Here is a 15,276-nt window from a genome sequence, read left to right as displayed (position 1 = left end):
TGACTGTTCCACGAATGGCAATGGGCACCAAACACTATCCAGGAAACCAACAGAAATAACCCAATAGCAAGAATGAAATTTGAATTCAAGAGACTCAAAACAATAGGGCATTAAGTTGTAAATACTGCACTTCCACATAAGAATTTGGAGAGAAAGTCGATGGGGAGTTTCAGATGCTAAGCAGCTCTTAACACTTCCACAGTCCCATGTAAACGGCCCTGGACTCACACCTTTACCTCCATGATGGCCATTTGCTCAGCACAGGAAGCAGCAGGCAGATGTGATGCTGCAGAAGCAGGGTGCAGAAGTGAATGCAAAATCTTCCATTTTCACTACAGTAAATTCTCTTTCCCCCACACCAAAAGAGAAAGCTGCAGCAGCCTCAGGGCTGCTCTGCCTCCCACTCTCCAGATGATAGCTTTGTAGCTGAAAAACCCCAGGGCACAGCAGTCCTCCACCCTCATCTCGGCCATGCCATCCCTGTCCCTGTGTCATGCTATCACTGGCCTGAGAGACAGGGAAAACCATCATACCAAAAGATTTTCCTGTCACAAGCATAGCAGGACACAGTTATAATCTGCCACATTAACAGTCCTTCTACATCAGAAAAGTTTGAAAGATAGCTCCTAAATGCTAGGAGCCATGCAGTGGGAAAGAGCTGAAAATGGGCAAACATCCTCGCAGCTTTCAAACGAGATGCAAGGGTGCTCTCTGCTACCTGCAAACTGGAGTAACTGCAATCCCAGGACAGGGAATACGGCTGCAAGAGCACCAGTGCACTCGAGGCAAGCTGGGGGTTCATCCTGAGGTGTTCAAGGGCTGGTAGGGTGGAACAAGGTAACAGGTTGGGTAACTTTGGTCACACAAGGACCCCTACTAGAAAGGTCTTACCCCTTCTAACAACGTTCTCAGTTCCAGCCCTGTTCTGCCCTTGGCTGCTCCTACCTCCTTCCCACTCCTCAAGCCCTTCCCTTGGCAGCACAGACAGAGCCTGCAGTCTCCCAAGGCTTTGCCACACGGCAAATGGCTACTCAGGGAAGTTGAGGGTACTTGGCCTTGAGACCTATGTGCAGCGTAGGTCAGGTCCAGGCTCAACATCCTTACATCTTTCAATCCTCAAATGAGGGTTGCTAGGAGGAAAAGGGTCTCTCTCCTCCTGGAAGTGTTGGACAGTGACCTAAAAGGATTAAAGAAATGAGCGTGATGTCTCCCAATTGCTGCGTTTCTGATCTAGGGCTGAGAAGACCCTATGCACTTTAGCAGAGTGCCAAGGCATGCAGCCCAGGCTGGGAAGGAGAGCCTGCAAACCCCCTAGGCAGGCGTGCATGGAACCAAGCTGCGACTCACGGGATTTCTCTCAGCCCTATTTCAGTCCAAGTGCTTATGACCTACAAGTTCCTGTAAGGTCTGGAAAAGGCATTGTACTTCCAAACTCAGAAAGACTGAAAAGGCCCTCCCTGAGTGCCTTTCTACTCCTCCATCCTTTGGAGAAGTGGCCACCTTGGAGCTCCATAGAGGTGTAGGAGACCAAGGGAGCAATAAGCACAAGGTGAAGCAGTCAGTGGGGAGGGCCCTGGCCCACACACAATTTCTGAAGACATCTAAGGAAGAAAAGTAGACCAAGAACATGAATTTTGGTAGTTTTGGAGAACAGTAGGACTGAGGTGGTTTCCCACTGCAGGAACCCGCTCTGTACGTGTGCCACACTTGTGAGACTAGACTGAGGTCTGTGAATATATCGCACAGATGGAAGTGCATCAGTAGCCTGAACTTGAGCTCCAGTTCAGACAGGTGAAACTCAGTATTGATGTTTACATGGCTAGAGCTGAGATCAAAGCCAGCAGCACTAGGACAGTCTGCAGCAACGTGTTCATAATTTGACTATGAGAAAAGTCATGCAGCAGGGGCACGGGTAGTCTCCCCTGTGTTTCTCCACAACATGCCATTCTGAAATTCTGCATTTGCTTCAAAATATCTAGCACTTTTCTGAAAAAGGAGGTAGAGGAAACAAGCAGAAGGAAGAAAAAAGAATGCAAACCACACAAATGAGGTAGCTGTGAAACAAACTACTCACCTGGGAGACTTGCTGAATACTTTTTTCAGCCCCTCAGCCAAAACTCTGCAGGTGAATGCTTAAAGCTGGTGCAGTTAACTAGGTATTCACAGACAGGATGATTACGGAGATAAGATGCCCTGCTGGGAGTCAGAAGATTGCTCTTGTAAATAACCTCTTACCTAGCAGTGGGCAAGTCACTTCACTGCATGGTAGTTTTTCCCATCTGTAAAACAAAGATGATAACGTTGCCTTTCCTTTGTGAAAGAGTTTAGCATCAAAAGAAGAACAAAGCCAGATTCCTCTTACTGAGATCAGGTGGAAGTGAGGGAGAAGCTCCTGCAAGCTCAGCAGGCACTGAGGCAAGCAAGGCACTGCTGTCCACACACAGGGGAGCCACGCACTGCCCCAGCAGGACTGGCTTCTGCCAACTTAAATACCTTGAGAGGCTTAATTAGTCCATCACTTGCAAAACACAGCATTACCCCCATCCTTTTTGGGGGAATAAATTGACTAATGCTGCTTAGAGAAGACAGGAGGCAGAGGTGAGGTACTTGCAGGAAAGGCTGTTTACATAGTGATAAGCCAGAACCCTCTAAACCAAAGAGGAAACAAGGCACCGAGTGCCATTACTGGTGCCCGAGAAGATGTGCAGTGTGTCTCACCTTCATCTGTGTGCGTGTGTGTGTGCAAAACAAGGAAGGGCTTCCGCCTGCTCCTCATTCATCACATCCATCCAAAACCAGAGGATAAGAACTGTATCACAGGACCATGCCTGTTGTATTTTCTCTTTTGGGCTTGTTTTACTACTTGGCTTCAAGTCTGCCGACAAGCAAATGACAGCATCACGTAGAGTTTAGCGCGAGCCGGTACGCGAACCTGGAAGAGGCTGTGGATTAAGCGTACGCCCTGACTCTGTCTTTCCCAAGAGGCCGGTAGATGACCCGCAGACTCTGCCTTCCCGTGCGCAGGCCGTGAGCGCTGCGCAGCCGAGGCGCAGGGTGCTGCCCGCGCCACTCTGTTGGCCTACGGTTAGCACTCATGAAAATCCAACAAGCACCTTTTGACTGTGTTGTTTTTTTTCTTTTTTCTCCCCCCTCCAGCCAAAATACTCAAATTGAGCTGTGCCATATTTCGAGTATATTCTCACTATACTAATTTGCACTTTCAAACATTAGAATGAATAGCACTTGCGTTGCTTTATAAACGTGAAGTAAGTCACACAGAGAAAACCTGCTCTTCTCAGTCTATCCTCATGGGAATGCGTGGAGTAAATGGGTGAATCTGACAACTTTTTTTCATTATTTACAGTCAAGAGTAAATTTTACTCTACTCATTTTCCAAATTCATGGCCTGTTGTATTGTTTTCTGTATGTAGTGTCCTGTGTTGGCATTGCGAATACTGTATGTGTTTCCAAGGAGAACATCAGAAAATGGATTTCTTGCTTTCAAATCCACATTCTGCTGTCATATTTCCAGACATAGCGTACTCTGTGTGTCTAAACGTGTACAACCATTCTGCCCAACTGCTATCAGAAACAGTATGAAACAACCTGGGTAAATCCGGGGGAGGGGAAGAACAGGCATTTTCCCCTCAGCAACCTCCCACAAAGCTCTATGTCAGCCCAAACAGAATATACTCAAATACGAAACCACAACTCACAGTCAAGTGCCTCTGCCGAGCTCCAGGCGACAGGAGGCCTCCCGGCCCACAGGCCGCGCGCCGTCACGCGGCACCACGATCCGGGCTCTAACCGCGGTCTTCTGCTCGCAGGCCTAGGACGCAAAGCCCGCCCGATCCTGAGTGCCCCTCGGGGGGAAGTGCAGGTGGCTGCCGCTACATCTAACGCCATCGCGTTTTGTTTCTCCTCCCGCTTAACAGCCTTTGCTTTTATTTTGGTGCAGCACCACGAACGCAGTGTCTAGGACAGATGTGCTGCCTTTCATAGAGTCGCGGTAGATCTCGTTAGCTGTGAAGCCTTAATTTGCCTCGCGAACGCTAATAAACAGTGCATAGTGTTTCAATAGCCTTCTGCTTATATGTTTGAAGATTCGAAACTGAATGGTGAGGTGGCCAAGGCGGCGCTGGCAAACGAAGACTGTCCCCACATAGACCAGGCTATTACGCCTGATGAGGGCCTGCCCTTTACCCGCTCTGGCACTCGGGAGAGATATGGACCCTGCTTCCTCTTATCAACCGGGGAATATCCCTGCCCGCCTGATGGAGGAATAAGAAAGGGTATGTAGCTGGGGTCCTCTAACCACCTAGCTAGCAGCCGGTTATCAAACGAGAGAAAGTCAGCTGTAGCTGTAGCACGCAGTAGTGCGCTTGTCGTAGAGATGCACGCTTGGGCTGGAAACCACCACCTGATGTCTGCATTTGGAGTTTCTAACCTATTTCTTTCAGAAAGAAAAGCCTGAGGAGCTGTAACTACCCCACGCAGCTATGCTAGGCTGTTGAATCTCCCACCTCCAGCTGGTGCAGTGAGCTTCAGTGAAAAAAGCTCCCCTACGTCCTTAAACCAAACTGTCCTCCATGGAGAGGCCCCTCAATGTTTGATAGCAATGGAAGCTTCCCACTTGGAAAGCTCACAGAGCTTACTGCATTCTGAGGAGCAGAGAGTTGCAGGTGGCAGACCGCAAACTAAAGCACAAAGGGAGATATCCTCAAGACATGGAACAAGTATTCAGCCACCTTAACAGAATTCCAAGACAAATTATTTGGATATTCATTGATACTAAGTTTGGCAGAGGAAGAGAAGCACACAAGAACATCTGCTAGCACAGGTGTCTTACGATTGGAAAAACCTAAAATCATTTTCCTTTCAATAAATGAATCATTAGAAGTTATTTTTTTCCAACTTCTGACAGGTACAGATCTGTCAGAAGCGACTGCATTTTACTTTAATAATCATCACAATCATCTATCTTGCAAATCCAAGTCAAATCAAAGTAACCCCCCCTTCCCTTAAGATAAGCTAAGCTTTGTTAACATAATCTACCACAAGGAAACCATACCCACCAAAATTAGAACTACATATATATGCATACAAATTGATAAGGAATGGAGATATTGGAAAAGATACATCTATCTTCATATCAGTGTTTATCACTGGTGCACTGTATATAGTATATGATATAGTCAATCTTTTAAATCTGCAAAAATTGTATGTCGTTACCATACGCTGAGTATGGAGCATAGAATTCCCATGTGCCATTGTATGATGGGCAATAGTTATAGTAAATGCCAGTTATAGATAATGTATGTACTTAAAAGTTTAAAGCTTATCATCAACAAAGATATAGTTGGACCACAACACTTTCATATGAAAGTATATCTTCTAAAATTTACCTTTGTAGCAAAGTGTTTTACTTGATTCTGTATCGGATAAGCATTGGCCCCGTTCATTCAGCCCCGGGCGAGTTTGGGTGGTTCCAGTGGATCAGGTGAACACTCCAAATGGCACATCCTTGGGGATGAGGAATGTATGGTTTTCACAATGCACTGCAACTGCCTCTCGTTCCTGAATGAAACAGAGGCTGGTTGGCTAAAGAGTAATATACGTCAGCATATTGTTGGCCTGTTTGAAACACGTTGAGAGCATCTTAACTGCTGTTCCAGCAGAACTTCATCCATCGTTTGTGCAACTCTGTACACTTGCTGAGCTGTTTACGTGCATGCCTGAAAAAGAAGGGGAGGGGGAGGGAAACCGAATGCATGCAGTTTTGGTTATCCTTTTTTTTTTATTTTTTTTTTAAGCGCTGAGAACAAAGGAGTAGTATCTCTATAGCAACTGAATAAATTCCATGGATGTTGCTGCCTTTTTTTTGTTGTTGTTGTTCCTTTTTCTTTTCTTTCTTTTCACTCCCCCCTTCTCCTTTTTAAGCTATCTTAATTTTGCCTGAGGTCAAATGCATGAAGTGACAGGGCCGAGGTACGCGTGAGTGTATGATAAAGACATGGAAAAACCCCTCCCATTGACTTTTTTTTCTAGGATACTACCATGTTGCTGCCTGTAGGATCAGTTATACAGCCTGACCCTCCTTGAGAAATGATAATGAATTTCTTTTGTTTTAAACTTCTTTACTTCAATGGCCTTCCGAATCATGTTGCAAGCGATACTACTCTCAGCATGTCCATGCATGCAGATGCTATTGAACTGGCTACAATGTTGACCTCACTCTTAGTCCATTCTGTCATTGATCCAATGCTGTACTTTGCATTTTTCTTTTAAATGAAGGTTACGAAATGTCACGGAGCCTTAACAGCATAGCTGGCATAAGTGGAAAAGCGATAGGATTATCCTCAGTGTCTGCGCCCTACAGCTCTCCTAGTCCAGTGAGACGTTCTTGGTCTCCCATCCCATCTATTTTGTAGCATGGATCAGTAGCAGAGAATGGTCTAAAAAGCTTTATTTTCAATTAGCCTATGCTATGTTGCATATAACCCAGGTGACTAAGTCTGAAGATGCAATGTCTCACAGTAGCACCTGCTGGGAACAGTGTTACTCTTGCCACTAGGTGACAACACTCCTGATAGCATCCCGATGGCAGCAGGCAGGCTTTTCCATAGTCCTGGTGGGCCATACACGCTGCATGGTGTCAGTACCGAGGATGAAGGGCAGATGCACCAGCTAGTTTTGCTCCCGGTGCATCACGCTAGTATATGCTTATTGTGGCTAATGGTGGATCTCCTGGCTCGGTATGGAATGGGGTAGGCATTTAGGCAATGCTGAAACGTGCCAACGATGGAAGATTTTGCTTTTCTCAGGATATTTTTGAGCCATAGGAACCCTGCAGGAGTTTGAGCAAACAAGCACAGTAGGATGAAACGTTGCATGGGCGCCTATCTTAAGCTGAAAGCAATACTCAGACACACTGTAGAGAGGTCTCAGTCGGGCTGACTGCATGGAAAAAATCCTGTTGAAGAAGAATATGGCTGCCTCTGCATGTAGCTATTCCACCTTTTCCTCCTTCCTTTAAAACTAAGATGCCAAGCTTGATGTGAAAAGCGCAGGGAAGAAGCTCAAGTACTGATTGTATTCTTTACATGCAGATCTTTGCAAAGAAAGTCCAGTCATTGCTAAATATATGCCAACAGAGGCAGTCAGAGTGACCTGACAAGGCAAGATGGAGATGAACATTGATGGCTAATAAACATCTGTGTGGAACTGGGCGGGCATGGAAGACCTTCTCATTTGGACAAAGTAAACTCGCTCCATGCAGCTTTTACGGATGATTCTTCGTGGTTTCGGAGTTGTACTAGAGATGCAGGCTTTTTCTACGGCCAAAATGTAACAAAACTGTAGAAGATTTTTTTTTAATCTATTTTTTGTTCCACAGCATGAATTGCATGAAGACAAAAGTTAAAAAAAAAAAAAAAAAAAAGATAACAAAAACAAGAAACACTGCAAATGTATGATTAACCTTAAAGAGAGAGAAAAAAAAAAAAAAGCAAAGTTATATATTTTCTTTCAAAGCTCTTTACTTTTACATACGTTGTTGTAGCCAAAATGTAAAACATGATAAAACTGTACATTTCTTTGCTATGGATCGCTTCTTTTTGTATACAAGATACAGAGTAATGGTTTTAAAAAAGTGCAATCAGGCAGTCATCGGTCATATTGACCCCGCCTTCACTGTTCATCACACCGACATGGAAATCAAGAACTTTTAATCTGACTAGAAGTGTATAAAAATAAGAAACTTTCTCCTGTCTGTTTTTGTTGGCATGCTTGTGACACATGGGACCTTCCTTCGGACCTGACAGTAACAGCTGGTCTAGATTTAATTTTCCAGCTCTGGTTATGTTGTATTTTATTGATGTATAGATCCAGCATAAAGACCCTTCATAAATTGTTCATATTAAGTAATCAGTATGAATTTTAAACAAAAAGGTGTTATTTTAAAACTGGGACTTATAGTACAAAAATCAGGAAAATATTCAAGTATAAAAATGTCTCAAAGTTTAAGAAACAAGACAACAGCATTGTATGCAATTTAGTACTTCTGAGTAAAATGCATGCACAATGTTATGCAAAACAATTCTAGCATGAAATAAATTTTGTATCATGGTTTCAGTGCCTGCTGTATAATGTAAAGGGGAATCCTTTCCTGAAGCAACCAGGGTTTCCAGAGACTTGCTTCTAAAATCTTGAATAAATACAGTGTTCTCAACAGAAATGTAGGAGAAAAGCTTGGTATTGCTGTGGTTTTACAATGCTAATTTTGGTTAGTAGATAATAAATGAAGCCTGCAAACACTTGATACAACCAATGTCTGAAGAATTCACACCATTAGTAATTTTATAAGGGAAGATTAAAACAAAAAGCTATAATTATTTAGGTATCTTCCCTTTCCCTCCCCACCAATAATAAAAGTCTGTCTTTTTAGCTGATGAAATGAATTCAGTTTTTCTTACTTCTTTGTGCCCTGTCCTTTACGTGTTCTTCCTTTACGAGCTGCAGCAGCACACCTGATCTGAAACCCTGAAAGAAATCCAGGTGTCTGAGTCACATTTGATTTGCCACACACCATGCAGCAGTAGGAAGTGAGAAACAAAACGGCACCGAATGTCATTTTGGATCCTGGAAATGACAATTACGAACCGTGTGTCGAGAGCATTCTGGTTGCCTGAGCCTTCTCGGTGCAGTGCTTCTGCAAAGCAAGAGGCATCTTTATCCTCATGTGAGACTGTTTAATGAGCTGGCCACCTTCCAGCCAAAAGCTACAGCATCTGCGACTGCTGAGGGGAACAGAAGCGTTAAGGAATAGTACGGCTCCAAGGCCTGGAGGAAGCAGAAATTAAAACAAAAAATGGAAGCTCCTCATGGCTCTGGTAAGTGCTAAACTATACACAGAGGAGGACTGCAGCTGGACCTTGTCTCTGCAAACTCCACTCCAAAAGAAAAATCAAGAAATAAAGATCTCAAGCTGTGTTTTACAAGCAAGAGAAAAGCCGATGTGATCTTGAAGGTCATAAAGAAAAAGCTCCTTTATAGTTTTGGATCTAGCATTATGTGCTTGATTCCTAGTTTCACTGACTTTCTCCTGAGATATGTTTTCCTCCCCATTTCTATGCTATTAGTCTTGGCCAATAAATGTTCCTATCTCCAGGGTACAAACTAACCCCGGCTCCAAAACTGCATAACAAACAACTTGGCCTCCTACAGTGTCTTAGGAACTCAGAACAGATTTTTTTTTTAAACCAAACTTTCTATTCAATACCATTACTCAAGGCCCTGGTGTCAAGACTGCTCACATTCCTTATGACCATAAAACAAGGAACACTAATAATTCAGCCCTGTAAGTCCCGCATGGATCTTTCCCTCCCACAGCGCTCTGCACATACATGGATCTCCACTGCAACTAGCAGGTGAAGCACCTATGCCCCAAGGCTGTTACCCTATGCTACTTGCCACTCTGCCACATCTACCAGCGCCACTTCTGCTTAGGGGCACTTATTTTGATTTGAGGTCACCATGTCTTTTGAGAGACTCTATAAACCCTCCCAAACAGAAACGTGCTCCCCCTCCAGCGCCGCAGGAGATGCTCTGAAGCTTAAGGTCCCTTGTGACCCACAGGTGTCCTCGGCATGACAAGCACTGTAGAGGCAGCACTGACAGCTCCGGAGAAGAGGGAGACACCTGCAATGTCTCACAAGGACCCAAGTTGCACTGAGACCTGACACTCAACCCCGAAAGAAAGTTCCTGGGCCATCGCGGCTCTTCTATATCCAAGAAGGATGTGCTCTGGGGTAAATAAAACACTGATTCCTCCAAGCTTCCCCAATCCCAACACAGGAGGTCCATGTTGGTAAAAGAGTTGGAGGTAACATGCGTGGCTAGATCCTGAGCACCTGCTTCCAGCAATGTCACCAACTACTTCTGACTTCACATCACCATAAATAAGAGCAGAAACACATTCAGGCATCAACAGCCATATTCCTTCCTTTGGAAATTCCGCTTTCAGTGATGGATTCCCAGCTATCAAACCGAGACACCAGTATTTTTTACCTTTGCCTGAAATCCACTGGCAATTACAGTTTAATACTTGCTAACACCAAGAAAAACAAACCAAAACAACCAAAACCAACAACCCTCTTCCGCACTTTGTACACACATACAGCTTTATCCTCTGACTGCATGAAAACACTAGCTTTTTTCTGGACCAACACAACACATGAAACCATTTCCAGAACAGAACATTTCCAACAGTGAAGACCTGAAAAGCGGTTTCTGTTCTCTCCCTCCAGCAAAGAATCTAACTAATACCGCTCTCATAACACTCAAGTGCAGCAGTCATTAATCTGGGTGAAGTGATTTTTCACATAAATTGCCTTCTCTCTCCTTAAAGTTTCAGGGTCGAAACGAAAATACATCACTGAAACGAATTGCTGCTGGGAAAAATGAGCAGATTGAAGTACAGAACAGAGCAAGCCGGGTTCCTTTAGAAAGGAACAGAGCCCAGAGACACTTACAAAGGAAAACCTGAAGCAAAAACAAGAGCAGTTATTACCCTGCCAGAGGTCCCTTCCAGCCTTAAGCATTCTATGATTCTATGATTTGGTGCATCTTCTTCATGGTTTCTAAACAAGGCAACCTATTGCTCTGCTTTCCGTATATATCCTGGAAGCAACTTTGTCTCTGCACTCAAACACAAACCAACTTTACTACATGAAAATATGCATAATTTTGGTAGGTTATTTTTAAGCCACTCATTCATTTGACTTCAGGTGTAAAGTACCTGTCTGTTGAGAAGTCCCAAGGCCCCTGCATTCATCTAGGACTGTAGCAGCAACATTCCTCTCTCCTGGGAACACAAACGGTTATTTGCGATCAAGTGTGAAATCTGAATGTAAAATGAACGTCAAGTTAGAAAGTATCTCAGAACACTGCATGTCTCAAATTTCTTATCAAGCGAATATTTTAAACCCAAATACATTTACCAATCCACATGGAAAGTTCCATTCCTTACTTCGGGCTGCTGAGGTTCTCAATGCTCAGCATTCACAGGAGCATTTCAAAGTCTGTAATTACCCAGGTCCGACTATCTCCAGATGCCAGACACTAAGAGGACTGTGCTCCGGTGTTTTCACCAGCATCTCTGTTGCCCATGGAGCTCAGCTCAGGGCTTCCTCAACTAGCAGCAAACCCAAGTCTTGCACAGGCATCGCCCTGAGGGACCTCTGCAGCCAGGGAGCAGCCCGGCTTTGGAGGGACAGCCCAGCCAGGATGCAGGCAGCGGGTGGCCCCAGGGCTCGGACACGAGCGGGAGCTCAAGCCCAGCGGCTCCCCCAGGAGATCTGCTCTGCGACGGTGCTCCCAGGGCTGGTGGGGGCTGCAGAAGGGCTGGCAGCAGTACAAGAAGTGGAGGTGGGCAGGAGGATGTGGGAGAGCTATGGAAAATGAGAGCATGTGAGGGAAGAGCTGTTGCGTGTTGGGGAAGGAGAGCAAGGATGGGGGAGGCGAGAGCAGGGAGGTCGGGCTATAGGACCATCAAGGACCACTGTCCTTGGCGCTGCCCAGGACCCAGGAGAGCTGGAATTTTATTCTTGACTGCTGGAGACATGCTGGGTTACACCTTGCTTGGGATTTTCCTGTTTTCTGTGCCTCAGCATCGGTGTTGTCATCCTCTTTTTGAAGTGTTCTGAGGCCAAATGCTGAAATGCAGTATTTATATAGGAACAGTTAGTATAAACTCACTGCTCAGGAGAGATGCAGATACCGTCTGCAGGACGGCGCAGGGAGGAATCCCTTCTATCTTGTACGTTAAAGCGGAGGATTACTGGGCAGGTTGACTAAGCACCACACAGTTAAACTGACACCATGTCTTTGTTGCTGCTTGGCAACCCCTTGGCTATAGGTACCAGAAATCTGTGCATCCAAATCAGTTAAAAAAGAAAAGGGGCAGGGGGAAGGGCTGGTTACAAGAGGAAAAGAGGAACTGGACTTAGACTTGTGTTGAACCTCTAACTGCAAAGGTTTGTCTGAAAGGAAGTTAAACGTGACCTACTTCCATCAGAAAACAAAAGCGCCCTTGGAAATTTTGCAAAATAAGTATTACCTTCAGATTTACTCACCTCCAACGCCAGCTTTAATTCAGGAATAATTACTTTGCGGCAGCTCTTGTTTCTAATTAAGCTGAAACACGCGTTCCCCGGGCACTCTGTAGCCGTGTGCGCGCTCCCGCTCCCACAGCGCGGCACAGGGCTTCCTGCAGGCCGCCCTTCCACCACGCAGGGACCAGCTCCGCTGCTCCCTGTTCTCAGCCCAGCCTTGGCATCAAAGCCAGCCGAAAGCAGAGACAAGGGGTGGAGGAGCCTTGGAAGGAGCTGCACAAACAGCTGGCACAGGTCCCTTCCTGCTCCTTCAGGGACCTGCCTCCTCTGTACCTGGAAAACAACAGCTTCACACACGCCGTTTCTCCCCCTCAGCTTTGCAGGTGCATGCAGTAAGAAAGGGCGTTTTTTTTTTTTTTTTTTTTTTTTTGGTGATGTTTAGCTAACAGATGGCCATTTCCAGACAGCCCAAGCATTCTAATTCAGGACTATTACTTTGTTCTTTCTATCGTGAAGCAAAGCATCTAAGAGCAGTATTTAGCAATGATTTTAAAATAGCATGTAAGTTAAAAAGAAGCAAAGAATATACTCCTATTTATTTTTCAAATAAAATAAACCAAGAGCTTGATACATTAAAGGTTCAAATCTCCAATTCTTTTTCGGTCAGCTAAAGTATTCATCAACATTGGTATAAGCCCCAGTTTTCTACTGTGCATATTTTTAAGTGCAAAACCATACAAGATTATTATCTGCCACACACTGCAATCTATTTCTAGCCTTTGAGAAGCAAGTCTTTTAAGTATTTTTCTTCCCTTCTCAGAAATTTTGCTTGCTCTGCACTACAAATTGGTAGTAAACATGACAAATGCTATCCAAATGCTTGTGAAAAAAATCTGGATCCTTAAAAAAAAAAACAGCTAAAAGTACAAGGTTTACCACATGCTTTAAAAATACCAAAACCTCTAATGGAATAGAGAGACTGTAGAAAAAATAACATAACTTTGCAATTCTTGTAACAAAGATTTGCTATCAGCTGAATTTCCAATACGGGGGGTGAAAGAAATGAAAATCCCTAAATGACTTAATTCTTGCTTAGGCAGTTAAAGCCTGATCCAGAGTGCATTTGATGGCAAGCATAAGAACGTGATTAAGTGCTGGATTAGGTCACAGGTCTGAGCTAACGATTTTCACAATGGGAAGGTGAAAACAGAAACAATGATCCCTCGACTGAAGAGAACTGGAAATGTAAGATGTTCTACAAATAAGAAAGGAAAACCTGTGCACGTTAATTACGCACATTATTAACTTTAAATGTCAGGTAAATGCAGGGAGGGATGAGCTCCAGTAACACCGCACTTCCACAGCACTGAGGGCTGAAATGCTGATGTCCCTGTGTGGTTACCCAGGCTCAGGCACCTGCATTTCCAGTCTATTCCCTCTGCTCTGCTTTTTGCCAGTGTTTTAGTTCACTGACTCTTTCAGGCTTTCTACTGTGCCTCCTTTAAGTGTTATCCCACGGTCATCCTCCTTCTGTGCATTCTGACTGATTTCCTTTGTCTGTTTTCCATCTTCAAGCCTCCTGACTCCCAAAACAAAAAATAAACAAATAATATATATATATTATTATAATGTATATATATATATTTATATACACACACACACACATCCCCCCACACACATTCTTCCTCCCACCTCCCAGTTTCCTAGTGCTCAGGTACCACAGTCAGACAAAACCTTGTCACTCATGCAGGAAATGATCTTCATGGCAGCTGCAGAGGGCAAGAACTAGAGACACCAACAGGGCTGAAGCTACTTCAATAGGGGAGGGAAGCCAGCAGCAGAAAAGGAAAAGCAAGAGAGCGAAAGGGAAGAAAGGTAGGTAGGAGCATGTCTTGCAAATGAAGCCTTGAATTCCTTTTGATTTTACAGCATTCCAAGCACAAAAGTATTAAAGCAATCAGGAACGCTACACAAACAACATCAGAAACACCAATAGCTTAAACAAATCTTCTACGAAAGAGGAACTTCTGAAGCAATACAAGGATCTTCCTTCCTTCTTTCCTCCAACACTCTCTGAGGCAGAACAGGAGAGTCTTGCAGAGACACCCTGTGAGTTTGTACAGGTGCTAAGTGCAGCTCTCAGGCCGTTTGCACAACAGCAGCAGGCAGGACTGCTTCCTTCTCCCCTGCTCGGGAGCCTGAAGGCTCTCAGCAGGTCAGAGACCTACAGCAGCTTTCCAGAAAAGATATTACAGTTCAGCCTTTTCCCCTCGTGAATGTTGCCATCTTGGCAAGTTCACTCGTTTTCACAAACAGGATGAGGGAAGGTAAGGGGGAAGATTGTATTGACGCTTGCTTACCTTGTACCAGTGTTCATAGATTTTACCAACCTTGCCCCTTTATTTGCACTGAATGTGGACGCGAGGTACTTACATAAAAGACTTGCTCTGTTTCATGCTGAATATCTGCATAAACAGCTCTGGCTTTGCTTGCTCTGCTGCTCCAAAGGCATTAGCGCAGCGCACTGCCTCTGCATTTTGCCTCACAGAGGCTGACCTTCTCTGTCAGGACACCAAGAAACAGGGCCTAAGGTCTGTGAATGTCAGCAAGGAAGGGGGTCTGCTCGCTTGCCTGGCAGCTTTACACTGTCCGTGCCCTTCCTTACAGGTGAAGTCTCAGTAGAAAGCCTCGACTGATTTTGTACAAGCTTCTATTCTGCAAAGAAAGCATACTGACATACAAAACAGGGTATGAATTATTGAATGAATGGGCAACAAGCTGGTTTTGACATTCATGCATGTACTATGCACTATTATTCACTCTTTGCACTACAGCAGCATGTAGAGGGCCTGACCAGCCGCAAAGCTCTCAGGACAGCATCATGATTCCCCAGAGTGCGCAGCCTACACAGGCAGGCAAGAAAGGGGAGAAAGTGCAGCCCTGCCCCTTGTGGATCTGTTTCATCTTTCCTGATCAAAGGATCAGGAAATAAAATTAAAGGACTCCTTTATTTCCTCATCACCCAAATAATTCCTTACAAAGGCATTTTCATTTTATTCATCTGAAAAAGTGCAACAAGACAACCAAGTCACATTTATTTGTTACATAATTTGTTGGGTTCCTCTGAACTGCACTGCAGGACGAGGACGCGCTATCAAAACAC

The 15,276-nt window shown here is 44.6% G+C and overlaps 1 protein-coding gene across 5 annotated transcripts in view; it reads left to right on the top strand.

Annotated features, from left to right (window-relative positions):
* Nucleotides 1-8,076, top strand: part of KCNC1 (potassium voltage-gated channel subfamily C member 1) — an 82,570-nt gene extending 74,494 nt beyond the window's left edge. Inside the window, exons 3-4 of one of the 5 annotated variants that reach the window (XM_088533821.1) lie at nucleotides 4,104-4,292; nucleotides 6,295-8,076. In XM_088533821.1, coding sequence (XP_088389947.1) covers nucleotides 4,104-4,292; nucleotides 6,295-6,431 — 326 coding nt within the window. In that variant the 3' untranslated portion in view covers nucleotides 6,432-8,076. Of the gene's footprint in view, nucleotides 1-4,103; nucleotides 4,293-6,048; nucleotides 6,252-6,294 lie in introns of those variants that run through there. The other 4 variants (XM_088533823.1, XM_010214711.2, XM_088533822.1 and 1 more) reach the window with 4 other exon arrangements.
* Nucleotides 8,077-15,276: the final 7,200 nt, after the last annotated feature.

Source organism: Tinamus guttatus, unplaced genomic scaffold, assembly GCF_059628265.1.
Source record: "Tinamus guttatus ecotype Peru unplaced genomic scaffold, ASM5962826v1 Tinamus_guttatus_pri_ptg000524l, whole genome shotgun sequence".
In the NCBI taxonomy this organism is placed as follows: Eukaryota; Metazoa; Chordata; class Aves; order Tinamiformes; family Tinamidae; genus Tinamus; species Tinamus guttatus.
The sequence above is the reverse complement of the archived record's forward strand: the minus strand, read 5'-3'. Positions and strand labels throughout refer to the sequence as shown.